General features: G+C 41.0%; 2 protein-coding genes across 3 annotated transcripts in view; both read right to left on the bottom strand.

The window, feature by feature from the left end:
• Positions 1 to 13,978, bottom strand: part of LOC112847800 (syncytin-A-like) — a 670,150-nt gene that overhangs the window by 450,074 nt on the left and 206,098 nt on the right. The gene's annotated exons all lie outside the window — the stretch shown is intronic.
• The window catches only part of plppr5b (phospholipid phosphatase related 5b), a 125,782-nt gene that overhangs the window by 46,220 nt on the left and 65,584 nt on the right, over positions 1 to 13,978 (bottom strand). For both annotated transcript variants that reach the window (XM_025910278.1, XM_025910279.1), the window contains exon 3: positions 4,400 to 4,650. In XM_025910278.1, the coding sequence (XP_025766063.1) occupies positions 4,400 to 4,650 (251 nt within the window). The remainder of the gene's footprint in view (positions 1 to 4,399; positions 4,651 to 13,978) is intronic.

Below are 13,978 nucleotides of genomic sequence, written 5' to 3'. Positions count from 1 at the left end.
TATTTATTTTTTAATGCACCTTCTCAGATTAATTCACTGCGAGTCGTGCCCAGGGCTGGACTGAGACAAAAAATCAGGCATTTTGACTAGAGACCGGCCCACCAGGTATTAAAGCCATAAAGCCTTTGAATGAAAGCAAACACTGTTGTGACAGTGATGTACACTGTCATGTTGGTATATGTATGATTTCTATACATTTTACATCAAATGGTTGTAAAATTCAGATAATTATTTAATAAAAGCGAGACATTTTAAATGAGAATAAGAAAGAAAAGTATTTCTTTGTGCCCCCCTTTCCCTGTTAATGCCCTACCTGGCCCCCTGGCAAAACTTTGCTAGACCCGCCCCTGCACAGTTACCAGCTGTCAGCTACTTAGAAAAGGATCCTGGTGTTATTTGTCTCTCAGAAACAGTTCATAACTTCCCTTCAACTCATCCATGTCACCTAAAAGGTAAACCTGTTTCTCCATCACCTGTTCAGCTCTGATGATTCAGTAAGGACATCTCCTGGTTTCATCTTCATGTTTCCCTCTCACCACATATCCAAACCGACATCATGACCAGCAGCTTTACAGCTGTGGCTCCAGCAAACATCAGCTGATACTAGAAATTAATATTAAATAAATTCTAACAACAGCTGATCAAGCTTAAACGTGCTGCTGTTGTTTAACGCGACATCCGCTGGTTTCCTCTTTCTGGCGCAAAGTGGGCGATAAACAAAGACGAGAGAAAAGCCGATCAGCTGATCATTGATCAGTTTCATGATTGAAGCAGCAACAGGAGAGAGAGGGGAGAGAATGAGAGAAGAAAACACAGCTGACAGCGTAAAGACAGAATAACTCCAGCTTTGTGTCTTTTTCCATTCTAGCTGAAGTACGGGACAAACTGTTCCTTTTCAGCTCAATACGAAACACGTAATATTTTCTCTGAATGAGGGACCATTCCGTTTTTTTACGGGACGGTTGGCAACTCTACTAACTAACCTTATGAACAAAATAAAGTTCACTATCAGTAACATCATAGCACCCACCCAGCTGTATAGAAACTCCGTCATGCTAGCTAGTACGCAGTATTATTGTAACTGACAGTAAAAAGTCAGCACAACGAAAATAAACTCCACCTAAACTTGGTTTATATCTGACCCGGATAGACTGCAGGTCATAACTTCTTACCTGAAGTTCAGTTCACCTGACACTCGGACCGGCGGCTGCCTCGGGTCTCTCCTCCTCCTGCCTCCCCTCTCCCTCATCCACCTGCTGGCCTTTGCGGCAGCTCTGCCACAGCCACCACCAAACAACTGAGTTATTTTTACACATCAGCCAGCATCTGGCCAATCCACCACCTCTCATTGTTTATACCATTACAAAAAAAAAAAAAAAAAAAAAAATCATCGGCCCATAAAAACGAAAAATCACCATCGATGGCCATTCCAGCTATGGTCGTGCCATCAGTTAACCCTTCGCGTGCCAGCTGTGCCCAGGGTTGCCGACCTCTGGTCTAGAGAATATTTTTATCATCAAGATATTTTTGGCAGATGTAAATGAACCTTTGTGTTATTTTTGGTCAGCAGTGGTTTTTGCCCTGGAACTCTCCCATGGATGCCATTTTCTCTTTCCTATTGTTGCATCAGAGATACTCTGTTAAACTGAGGCATGTGAGGCCTGCAGTTCTTTAGGTGTTGTTCTGGGTTCTTTCATGACCTCACAGATGAGTTTTTTGAGACTTCTGGTATGTCAGTCACTTCTGATAAGGTTCACCATTGTTTCCAGTTTACTCCCTTTGTGGATAATGGCTCTCACTGTGGTTCACTGGCATTGCTTTTTCAAATACAGCCTAGTATATATTATATTGTATTTACTCAGGTTATCGTCGTCCAATTACCTTGAACTTTTCATTTTCTCTGTCTCATATCATCCTGGAGGTTTTTTGACCCACTCTTCTTCACAGCATTGCTTCACTTTACTTGAGAGTGAAAAGTTTTTCTTCTGCAACCATCTAAAACAAGCCATAGTTGTTGAGTCTATTTCTAATTGTACTGTTGAACTTTAACACTTAAAATATAGTTTTGGTTTTTTTTCCCCATCTCTTTGAGTATTGCACAGTTATAGTCAGTTTGTTGGGATAGCACCTGACTGTTATTTAGCATCGCCCCCTCTTCCCTGTTCCCATGGCAGCAGTAGAAGTGTGCTTAGTCTTTCACAGGAGTCCACAGAGGGCTGTGAAAACTTTTGTTTTCATGTGACTACAAATAAGACTTTAGTGGGCAGTAGTTTAAGTGAATCTTACATAGTGAATGTTGGTACTTTATTGTATCAGCATATTACAAACTACTGAAAAGGTGATTCTTCTAAACAAGCAAGAGAACCTATAACGTATAAACAAAGGTGAACACAAGCGATTTCATTCAAATGATCCACCACAGGGTCGCCAAACATTCAAAAATAGAGTAAGTAAAGCAATTCAGTGAATCAGAGTGAAATTTCTAGTGGAAGATTTGTTTAATAGTGTTGCTTTATTTCCAAGTCACTGGTTTAGAAAATACAGTTAAACTGGACCCGTTTCAAACCTGCAAGAGAAACGTTTTCCACTTCTATAGTGGCACATGACAATACAGCCATGTAAGGACATTTTTGGTATAAAATACATTGACATAACCTTACAAACCAATTCAGGTCAAAAATATTTAGTTCTGGTTGTTTATCTGTATCTGTGAAAATGGAGCAATCACAGCTGATTCAACAGACTCTGGGTTGCTGTGTTTGACCCTGGTTTTGCTGTAATGACTGAGACAACAAGAGGAATAATTTTCATCATCTTTTCGGAGTTGCAGTGTGAGGTTGTGTGAGGACTTTTGTGTGTCAGTGTGTGCAAACTGCCTGTATGTCCTGGACACACACATTGGCCTGTGCTAATTGACCTATATAACAGAGACAATCTGTTCTCCTCACCATGCAGGCAGGCAGTGATCGTCCAAAACCATGCATCGATCACTCATGGGCACTTGGGTAGACACTGGCTCTGGCACAGAAAATCAAACAAATCAGATCATCAGAAAGCATTGGAAGCTTTTTGGAAAGGTTTTATTTTTATGCTGTGCTTAAAGGATAAATCAACAGTTACACAGGGTGGCTGTAGGAGGTAGAGCAGGTCATCTAGTAATTGGAGGGTTGGTGTTGCTGCTTAAGTCTTCAGGACCAAATATTCTTGGGTAACATGCTAACCCCAAGTTGCTCTCAGACATCTATCAGTGTATGAATGTGTGTGAATGTTAGACTGAAAGCACTTGGTCAAAAAAGCATGGAAAAGTTTTTGTATGAGGCAAGTTTGATAGACAATAACTGGACTGGTAAAAAAGCATCACTGCACAGTGCAGCACGGGCCAGAGCCGAGGTCGCTGAGGTCTTTTAACATTGGACAATGCTCAGGATTTTCTTTGAGTCTGTGTGACCAATACCATCCTCTATGCTGTTGCATGGTTTCCAAGATAAGGACAATGCTGGAAAATACCTCCCATCCACTCCATGAGGTGCTAGCCAGTCACAGTCAGTGAGAGACTAAAATTGCCCAAATGCACCACTCAACAACACAGGAAATCATTCCTGCCTGTGGCTGTCTCACTGTACAAGCACCTCGAGGCAACCGTTGTTGTGATTTAGTGTTATATAAATAAAATGTGACTGGTCTACCAAAATTACTCCAAGAGCGCATCACTCAATCATCCAGGAGGTCAAGAACCCAGAACATAATTAAGGAACCACAGGCTTCACATGTCTAAGTTAAGGTCAGAGGTCATGATTCAACAATAAGAAAGAGACTGGGCAAAATGGCATCCATGGGCGAGTTTAAGGAGAAATCCACTGCTAACCAAAAAGAACACAACAGTGTTACATGTGCCAAAAAACATCTTGATTATCTCCAAGACTTTTGGGGAAAATATTCTGTGGACTGACGAGACAAAAGCTGAACTTTTTGGAAGTCACCTTTTCCAAAAAGCATTTCACAAAAGGACCATCATACCAACAGTGCCATATAGTGGTGGTATTGTGATGATCTGGGGCTGTTTTGCTGCCTCAGGACCTGGAAGACTTTCTGTGGTAAATGGAACCATGAATTCTGTTGCATACCAGTAACCCACCTGAGATTGTGAGACCACCAGGCGCTCTGTGGGTTACTGTCGGGAACAGCAAGCGCCACAGACTGTGCAGGGATAGGTAACAAGGAAACAAAAGCAGGGATGCAGAGCAAGGCTATCATGTCCAGCAGTGAAAACAACAAAACATGCTTCCATCCATCTTTCTCACCAACGCCAGATCCCTCGCAAACAAAACGGAGGTGATACAATCAGAGACAACAAAAAGATGATACTAAACACAGATGGCTGGATGTAGGAAAAACTCACAGCTAGGTAGAGTGCAGCATAGACACTAAGCGCAGCCTCTTTGGACGGGAAAGTCTTGCGGGCACGTAGGATGTCGTCCTGGTTTCCTGTGCAGGCCTCCTGGTGGCTGATGTAGCGCAGGGCCTGCTGGCAACCCAGTGCTGTGTAGTTTGGCTTACAAACAGTCAGGAAGTACGGTGCCAGGTTCCCTGTCACTACCTGCCCTGCGTTGACAAAGATGTCAACAGTGAAGAGGCCAAAGGTGTAGACTCCTGGAAACGAACAAAAAAACGTTAAGACTAACGAGAGAAATACTGCTGTCAGCAGCAACATAGATAGTTCTGAGACTGAAAAGTGGGGTGCTAATTAATAATGAGATAGAGTCAGATTTTGTGAAACTTGATATTCCTCAGTTCAATTCAACTCAGTATAATTTTATTTATATAGCATCAAATCACAACAACTGTTTTTCAAGGCACTTTATATTTTCAGGTGACCCTACAATATTACAAAGAAAAAAGAGAAAACCCCAAAAATCAAATGAAGCCCTTTGAGCAAATGGGAATGAGAAAACTCCCTTTGGACAGAAAGAAACCTTCAGCAGAACCCGAGAGAGCCCAAGATTAATAATAACTAATAATTATAGTGAATGAAACACTCAATGCATCATGGGAATCCCCCAGCAGCCTAGGCCTATTGCAGCATAACTCAGGGAGGATTCAGGGTCACCTGGTCCAGCCCTAACTATATGCTTTAGCAAAAAAGAAAGTTTGAAGCCTCATCTTAAAAGTAGAGATAGTGTCTGTCTCCTGTATCCAAACTAGAAGCTGGTTCCACAGAAGAGGGGCCTGAAAACTGAAGGTCATGAATATAATTTGGAACCTGATTATTCAAGACCTTATATATGATGAGAAGAATTTTAAATTGAACTCTGGATTTAAGAGGGAGCCAATGAAGGGAAGCCAATATAGGAGAAATCTGCTGTCTCTTTCTAGTCCCTGTCAGGACTCTTGCTGCAGCATTTTGGATTAACTGAAGGTTGGTTTTTAGGACATCCCCATTTCAGCATCATTCACTTTATTTTCCTAACTTTAGAGATGTTGCCCAAATGGAAGAAAGCAGTCCCACATATTTGTTTAATATGCGCATTGAAGGACATGTCCTGGTCAAAAACAAATACCTCACAGTGTTACTGGAGGCCAAAGTAATTCCATCCAGAATAAGCATCTGGTTAGGTACCATATTTAAAGATTTAAGATTCTCAAGGCTGAGTACAATAATCTTAGTTCGATCTGAATTTAAAACAGGTCAATCTGAGTTTTTTGTCTTTAAGACATAAAACATGTAGACATAGAACTGCAGTTTAACTAATTGGTGTGAGTTATGTGGCTTCATGGATAGATAGAGCTGCATAGCAGTGGAAATGTATGCTATGTCTTCTAATGATGCTGCCTAAGGGAAGCATGTATAATGTAAACAGAATTGGTCCTAGCACTGAACCCTGTGGAACTCCATAATTGACCTTAGTGTGTGAAGAGGACTCTCCATTTACATGCACACATTGGAGTCTATTAGATAGATATGATACAAACCACTGCAGTGCAGTACCTGTAATACCTACAGCATGTTCTAATCGCTCTAATAGGATATTATGGTCGACAGTATCGAACGCAGCACTGAGGTCTAGCAGGACAAGCACAGAGATGAGTCCACTATCAGAGGCCATAAGAAGATCATTTGTAACCTTCACTAAAGCTGTTTCTGTGCTGTGATGAGCTCTGAAACCTGACTGAAACTCTTCAAATAAGCCATTCCTCTGCAGATGATCTGTTAGCTGTTTGACAACTACTCTTTCAAGTGTTAAGGTTCAGAATATTGAGGGGGAATTCAAAAATAACCACAGATCCAGCCTGGTGCAAATTAGAGGGCATTTTAATGAATACACATATGCGCAGCCAATACTGTTCAGATTCAGTATTGAACTGCTTTACAATCGTCAGACCACGGTTTTATAGGGTTAAGATAGTACAGCCCCCTTTTCTGTTGCCAGGCAGATTTAATACAGCATACGTCAACAAAACCACAATGACTTTTAACATAGTTTAAAACAGAACATCTTCTTCGCGTCGAAGCCAGGTGCTTCCTCTCAGCCCGCCTTCGCTGTCGCTTATCTTCTGGGACATCGGGTGTACTTCCTGGAACAGACTACCACGTACACCTCGACTTTGCAGCCATAAGCAAAACATCATTCACTCTTACCTACTAAATGAGTCTATCTAATTTGTGTGTGCGTGCACGTGCGGGGGCGCGTGCGTGCTGTGTACTGCGTACGTGTCGTGACCTCTCTCACTATTTGTGTCTGTATGTGTGTGTATGTCTCGTCTGTCTGTGCGCAGATGCTCTCTGCACCTTAGTTGACCTCAACTCAAGCAACCAGGCTAAGGCCATCCTGTGTGTAATGATCTTGACTTATGTAAAATATATAAAACAACTGTTTCAATCTAACACAACTACTTAAGGCTTAATCCGCAATAAATGCATAATAAACACCCTACTCTTTGGCTTGCACTCACTCTGCTTTCGGTTTCACTTCTGCAAAAGCATGTAACTTCAAAAACATGTACTTCCTGTCGCTGCAGCTCAGTTTTCTCACTCACTGAAGACTTCAGTGTAAGAATATAAAAACATTCAAAAACCTTTAAATTATAGATTCAACTCCACAGTTTGAAGTGGTTATAACTGAACCTGTAATAAAGACTATAACCATATATTTGAACATCTGAATGCATCTGAATGCAACATCACCATTAATAATAAAATGGTAATGATGATTATAAAAATAGCAGCCAATAATAGCAGTAAAATATTTCTCCTCTCGATACAAGGATGTTTGATATGAAAGGAAGGTTGGAGGTCTCTATGGATCTTGTACTCAGAGCTTGTTCCTGTGCTGCCGTGATTAGTGCCTCTGTGCTGTCCTTCAGTCCAGCTTTGTCCAGCCACTGGTAGGAACTGGATGTCAGCACTTCCTCTATCTGCCGGTGGTTTATACCATGTATGGGCCTCTCCTTCCACGATGGCTCTTTTTCTCCTTGCTCCTCTTTCTTCTTGGGTTTCTGCTGCCTGAGGTATTCACTAAGCACACGATCAGATGTGGCCATCTTCCTGAAGGACTCATGGATGTTCATCGTCTCATCCTGGATAGTTGCTCGGACACTCACTAGTCGTCAGCCTCCTTTCTTTTGCTTAGTGTAAAGTCTCAGTGTGCTGGATTTTTGGCCAGCTTATGATCGCAGCAGGTATTTCTAGCTGCCCCCAGTGTCTGCAATGTTGCCTTCACAATGTCACATTAGACTTAAATAAATTAGATAAATAAAATTAAATAAAGGCAAAATGCAAAATAGTGTTTTGGTGTTTAAGTCGGGATAATATTACATTTCAGAATTTAATCAGTTGACAATTTATTCTTCTTGCATAAATACAAAATTGTAACACTGACAGAATTTTATTGTTATAGCTTTAATGTTGACGCTCCTACCAGTTCCTTTATAATGTGCCCTTTGAAGCCATGATTGTCAAAAACCAGTTTGTGGCCTAGTATCAACCCATGCAGTACTATTTTGTGTGTGTGTGTGTGTGTGTGTGTGTGTGTTTAAGATTGAGATATCCATCAGCTTCTGGATATCTCAATCTGTCTCGTCCATTTGTTACTGTGACTGCACCAATGAGGATACAGCAGGAATAACAGCTTGGTGTCTTGGCCCCGACTCACTTCAAATTACATCATATAGTCTAAATGCATCAAACCTGATGTCCTACTTAAATTTACCAGACAGACAGTAGACAGTGTGGCTTGTAAAGAATTTATAAAACTGCTAAAATTCTACAGCCTGTAGGCTGGGTGGCTTTAGCCTAATCATAAAAACGTGGTGTAAATGGGCTGGTTCTTTCACAGCACTTTTCTAGTCCGACCACTCAAAGAGCTCTACAAAACTTGCCTCATTCGCACAAGCACTTTTTTCTATGCTCTTTCTATGCAGGTGCTTTTTATCTAACATTTACATACATTCATACTCCGATGGATGCACTGGAGCCAGTATGTTGCTGCAAAGTTAGCGGAGGTATTCACAAATATCTTCAACCTATCTCTGCTGCAGCACTCTGTCCTCACATGCCTGAAGACATCCACCATAGTGCCAGTTCTCTAAATGATTACACACTGTTAAAGAAAACATCTTAAAAAACGGTGATATTCCAGCAGCTGGGGCGCCAAAATACTACCGTAAAATAACAGAAAATTACTTTCTCATAAAAATACAGTTATTTTCAGTAATGAAAATAGAGTTTGTTGAGCTAATTTTACATGGGATTCTGCCTTTTCCAAGTGCGTTTAGACATTAAATTAGGAACATTTTAACGTGATTAAACAATGAAATTACCTATAAACAAGGTCAATGAATGTGGCAATATGAATCATAATACGTAAATGTACAGAAATATACAGTTAACAGTTGGTTTAAATAATAATGGATTGCATGCCCTGGGACAGACTGACAGAGGTGAGGCTGCCATATCGCACCATCAGCCCCTCTGGCCATCACTAGTAGGCGGTAGGTGAAGTGTCTTGCCCAAGGACACAACAACCGAGACTGTCCGAGCCGGGGCTCGAACCGGCAACCTTCTGATCACAAGGGGAACTGCCAACTCTTGAGCCACGATCGCCCTAAATAGCAATGATAATAATACTTATGTGATGTGAACACACATAAGTATTATAGGAATCATGTTCTATACTTTTCCATAGTATTACATTTGAATTCAACAGTTCAATCTTTCAAATAACGGACACATATTTGTGACATCATGATACATTTGTGAATGTATTTTAACAATCTAAATATGCATATGTACAGACAGATACATTTAATAAACATGAAAATTATGTTTTATTACATTACAGTGATTTTACGTTAATTTACATTTGAAATGTGAAGTCAGTCTATTTATGTAACTTTAATGATATTCTAGAAGAACAGAACAAAACTGTAAAATGCACAGTAAAATACTTTTATATTAGGATCTTTTCCTACAGTGCAGCCATACCTGCGACCTTGTGGTTGTTAGTTCACATTCATTGGCCGATGCTTAGCGTCATGTTATTATGTGTCCCAACATCCAATGGCATGTCACATTGTTTTCATGGCCACGCCCTCACCCCAGGTGTAGAGGCCTATTTCTGTTCAGGAATGTTGTGAATACTTTGAGATTTATATTAATTGCAATTCCTACCTCTACATTTATTTTTAAAAATATATAATTAGCACAGCGTGGCCGTGCAATGTTTTATATGTTTTTTTTAGTTTTTATTCCTATTAATTATATTTTCACTTGTTACCTCTGAATTATTGAATCAGACCTAGATGACATGAAATTTTCAGCAAAATTATAATTCAAATACTCCTTTAATTATTGATTATTCTCATTAATTTTCGATCATTTTATATATTTTTCCATAGTATTACATTTGAATTTAACAAATCATTCTCTCAAATAACAGACAAATATTTGTGAAATTATGATACATTTCTGAATGTATTTACTATATTTACTATATTTACTATATTTACAGTGATGTCATGTTATTTTACATTTGACATGTAAAATCACAGTCTACTTGTGTAAATTCAATGATATTCTAGAAAAACAGTACAAAACTGTAAAATATACAGTAAGATACTTTGACATTACTATTTTTTGGAACAGTGCAGGCCAGTGGCATCAGTAACCATGAAGTGTCTTGAGAGACTGGTGCTTGACCACATCAAGGCTGGCCTCCCACCCACTCTGGATCCTAATCAGTACCACTTCTTTGAGATAACTGCAGACACCCCTACCATGCACACCGCCCTGACCATAGCCTCTTCTGAGCTCAGCCCACATTTACCCTCCAAGAACACCAGGTTCACAATGTGTTCAGAGCACTACATCAAAGGAAAGCTGCTGGCCCTGAAAGAATACGTGGGAGTGTGCTCAAAGTCTGCCCCGACGAGCACCAGACTATTCAACCTCTCCCTGACACATGCCACTGTCCCTCACTGCCTGAAATCAGCAACAATAGTCCCAGTTCCCAAGTCCACCACCATCAGTGGCCTCAGTGACTACAGACCCATTGCACTGACACCAGTGGTTGCAAAGTGAAGCACATAAAGGACTGCCTCCCACCCAGCTTTGACCCCCACCAGTTTGCCTATAAGGCAAACAGGTCCAAGGATGCAAATTCCACCGCCCTCCACTCTGCTCTGCATCACCTGGAGAATCCTGGGACATCAGTAAGAATGCACTTTATTGATTTCAGCTCGACTTTCAATACTATCATAGACATCATAGACATACTATCCAGACATACTTATAGCCAAGCTGGTAAACTTGGACTTCCCCCCACTACATGCGCATGGATCAAAAACTTTCTTACCGACCAATCATAATCTGTAAAGGTTGACAACCAGAGATCATCCTCCCCCAGAGGGTCACCAGAACTGCATCTGTCCACGCCCCTCCCTGGTCTGGATTGCCAGCTCTAGATGTCTCTCCAGAGCCAGTGCGATTCTAAAAGACCACCTCTATCCTGACCACCATCTATTCAACATCCTGCCCTCTGGAAAAAGGTTCAGATCCATCAGATGCAAAACCAACAGACTAAAGAACAGCTTCTACCCGTGGCCTGTCAGAACTCAGAACTTCACCCACCATCTAAATCCATTCCAGTCACCACTGTCCACCAAAAAGTCCATACATTTAAAATTATGGTAGTTATGGCATATATATAAATAAATATACACACACACATATATTAGGCAGGTATTAATTTTATTAGGCAGAAGTTTGATACCTACGCGTATGCACCCAATTTACCCTACCCATACTACCCTCTCTCTTTTCTACCCCTATCGAGGATGTAACATGCCTCTGTGGGATAGGCTCATGTTCTTTGGCATCACATCCAACCCTCAACTGCATTTATCCTGGCTAATGTTATAGCTAAGAGTATAAATAACCTGGTACCCAGTGACAATGGTTTTGTTTCTCAGCGCTACTTTAACAATGAGAGATAGAAACTATTTTTATATAGCAAAATATAATAAAAGGCATTTGCAATGATCTGATTTGAAAATAAGAAAAATGTGTGATTCGCACAAGTAACCTCGTTGTGCTGCCTCTTCTGACTGTGCTTTATCTTCCAACAGAATGATGGTGTGGCGACACTGGCAAAGCGCTCCATAAAATAACAAGGACAGGACATAAATCATTCAGCTTACTTGTACTTTCGGTGTGAATAATTCCCTCTGTAACCAGCCTGTTCATCTCCACTGTTCTTCACTGCTATGTGAGTCCGCATACAGCCAGCCTTGAACAAAATCCCCTGCTGCTCACCATCACACACCCACTGTGACCATCACCCAGGTGCCACTGTCCATTCACGCTGCTCCTAACCAAACCAACCAAGCTGAAGGGCTTTAACAGAAATAACAGCTTCCCTCGTACAGGAGCCCAGCCCTCTGACACGCTAAATTACCTCCTGACACTGAGTCGGACAACTGCTTCTTACACACACACACACTGAAAGATGTTTACCACACAAAAACACACATATGTATACAGGGTTCCAGGATGTGTTGCTGGGCCAACCACAGAAGCTTTTCCAACCATTGCCAAATGTCTGTGCTGCTGCAAAACTAATTCAGCCAAGGCTACGAAGTGTGCTGAAAGACATTAACAGACAGCCAAGCACTGCAACAGTTTAGGCATATCTTTCTTCTTCTTTCATGGATTCTTGTTTTAAATGTCACTGCGTGACTCACTGCTGTTCCTTTGTCATCCCCCACGAGCCACGGATGCTTACTGCTGACAGGTCATTTTCTTAATAAGCATCAAATAGGTTTTGTCAAGCATCATGTGACTCAGTCACCAAGTGCTCACCGCACAACGCATCGTTTTGACTCTGTCCCACTTTCTGACGCGAGTGTGGAAAATGTGGATGTGCTTTGTGCTACAGATGACTTACAGCGAACCCATCCCCCCTTCTTCCTCTTTGTTGTAGGGAACACAGAGAGAGATGATCAAAATTGCTTATTAGGGCATAAATCTAATGCCTGCTTCAAACAATGCCATGATCTGCCGCAGAGCCGCTGTATAGTTCTGTTTGTTCTGTGTAGTCTCTCCTGTCTTAGTGCATATCTGTGTGTCGGAGGGTGAGGACGGGTGAGGGAGTGCACCTCTTATTTGCAGCAGAGTCACTGTCACAGTTATCACAGTTTCCCAGATCCCCCCAAGTTCACAAGCAACACTTTGGAGCGCTCAACTGTAAGCTGGTAGAAGTCCTAATACTGGACACAGTGTTAAATACAAAGATGCAACAGCAATAGCAACACACAGTGTGACACAGTGTGAAAGTATCGATTTAACTGTGAAATGTATTTAATGGACAGAGACTGAATTTCAGCTTCATTTCTGCCCCGTGGAGCTCGGTGAGTAATTGTGAAGAATTCGTCAGTATGTACTGAAGAACACATAAGCACGGAAGCTCGTTAACATGTACGTTAGCAACTGCCACTTCTACGTATATATCCCGTCTTTCTCCCCGATGCTGAACAGCTTTTTTTTTTGTTGTCTTGGCAATTCAACTAACCAGCAGATACGACACCTTCAAGGCAGTGACTTTAACTGGGTTAGAGGGCTTTGATTTGTGGAAACCATTGCTCAAGAAAAACAAAGGGTTAGAGTTAGCAAGGATGGACCGCATTTATCAAAGACTCTGAGAATACAGGAGTAAGGGCAAAGCAAACAGCATCTGACAGGTCTGGTCCAGTCAGACCAACATCTACTTTCATGTTCATACACTAAATTAAACACAAATCAAACTCACTACACAATTACTCTTTACAACGCACAGTGAGGAGACGGTCCTCTAATTTGAATAAAGTTTTAATAAATAGCATAAGAATGTTTTTCTTATTCTGTTTCCGACCAGCTGCAGGTGATATGAGACTGTAAACAGCGTTTAATCTTTTAAAATGAGTTTTTCACAGCAGCAACAAAATCACAAACTCTCAAATCTCTCTGAGGCTTTGGGCTCTTTTATTCTGCTATTTGTGTTTCTATAGCTGCTTTTGAGAACAGCCCTTACAATTCATACTGCTGATAAGCTTCACCAGCAGGCATCATTAAGACAATCAGCCCTTCCGGTCTGATATGAAAGAATTAGTGCACAAACCCTTTACACTGGCAGGGGAAAGAAAGCAACAATGTCTACTGAAGCCATGCAGGAAAGCTGCTAAAGCATCAGAAAAACATCAAAAGCTGAATATAAAATAATGATTATTTGTATGAATGAATAATACTGCATACATAACAAGGAAGAGGTACAAGGTTTAAATATACTCTTCAAGTTTAATTGAGATTTTACAAACAAGTGTGTCAAATAATACAAACCACAGATTAAGCAAGAAGCTAAACACCATGCAATAACAGAGGGAACCCCACAGATCAGATGGATCCCTATGAGCAGCACTTGGCAGTGGTAGAGAACTCTGTTTTAACAGG

Source organism: Oreochromis niloticus, linkage group LG9, assembly GCF_001858045.2.
Source record: "Oreochromis niloticus isolate F11D_XX linkage group LG9, O_niloticus_UMD_NMBU, whole genome shotgun sequence".
In the NCBI taxonomy this organism is placed as follows: domain Eukaryota; kingdom Metazoa; phylum Chordata; class Actinopteri; order Cichliformes; family Cichlidae; genus Oreochromis; species Oreochromis niloticus.
This window is presented reverse-complemented; position numbering and strand designations above follow the sequence as displayed.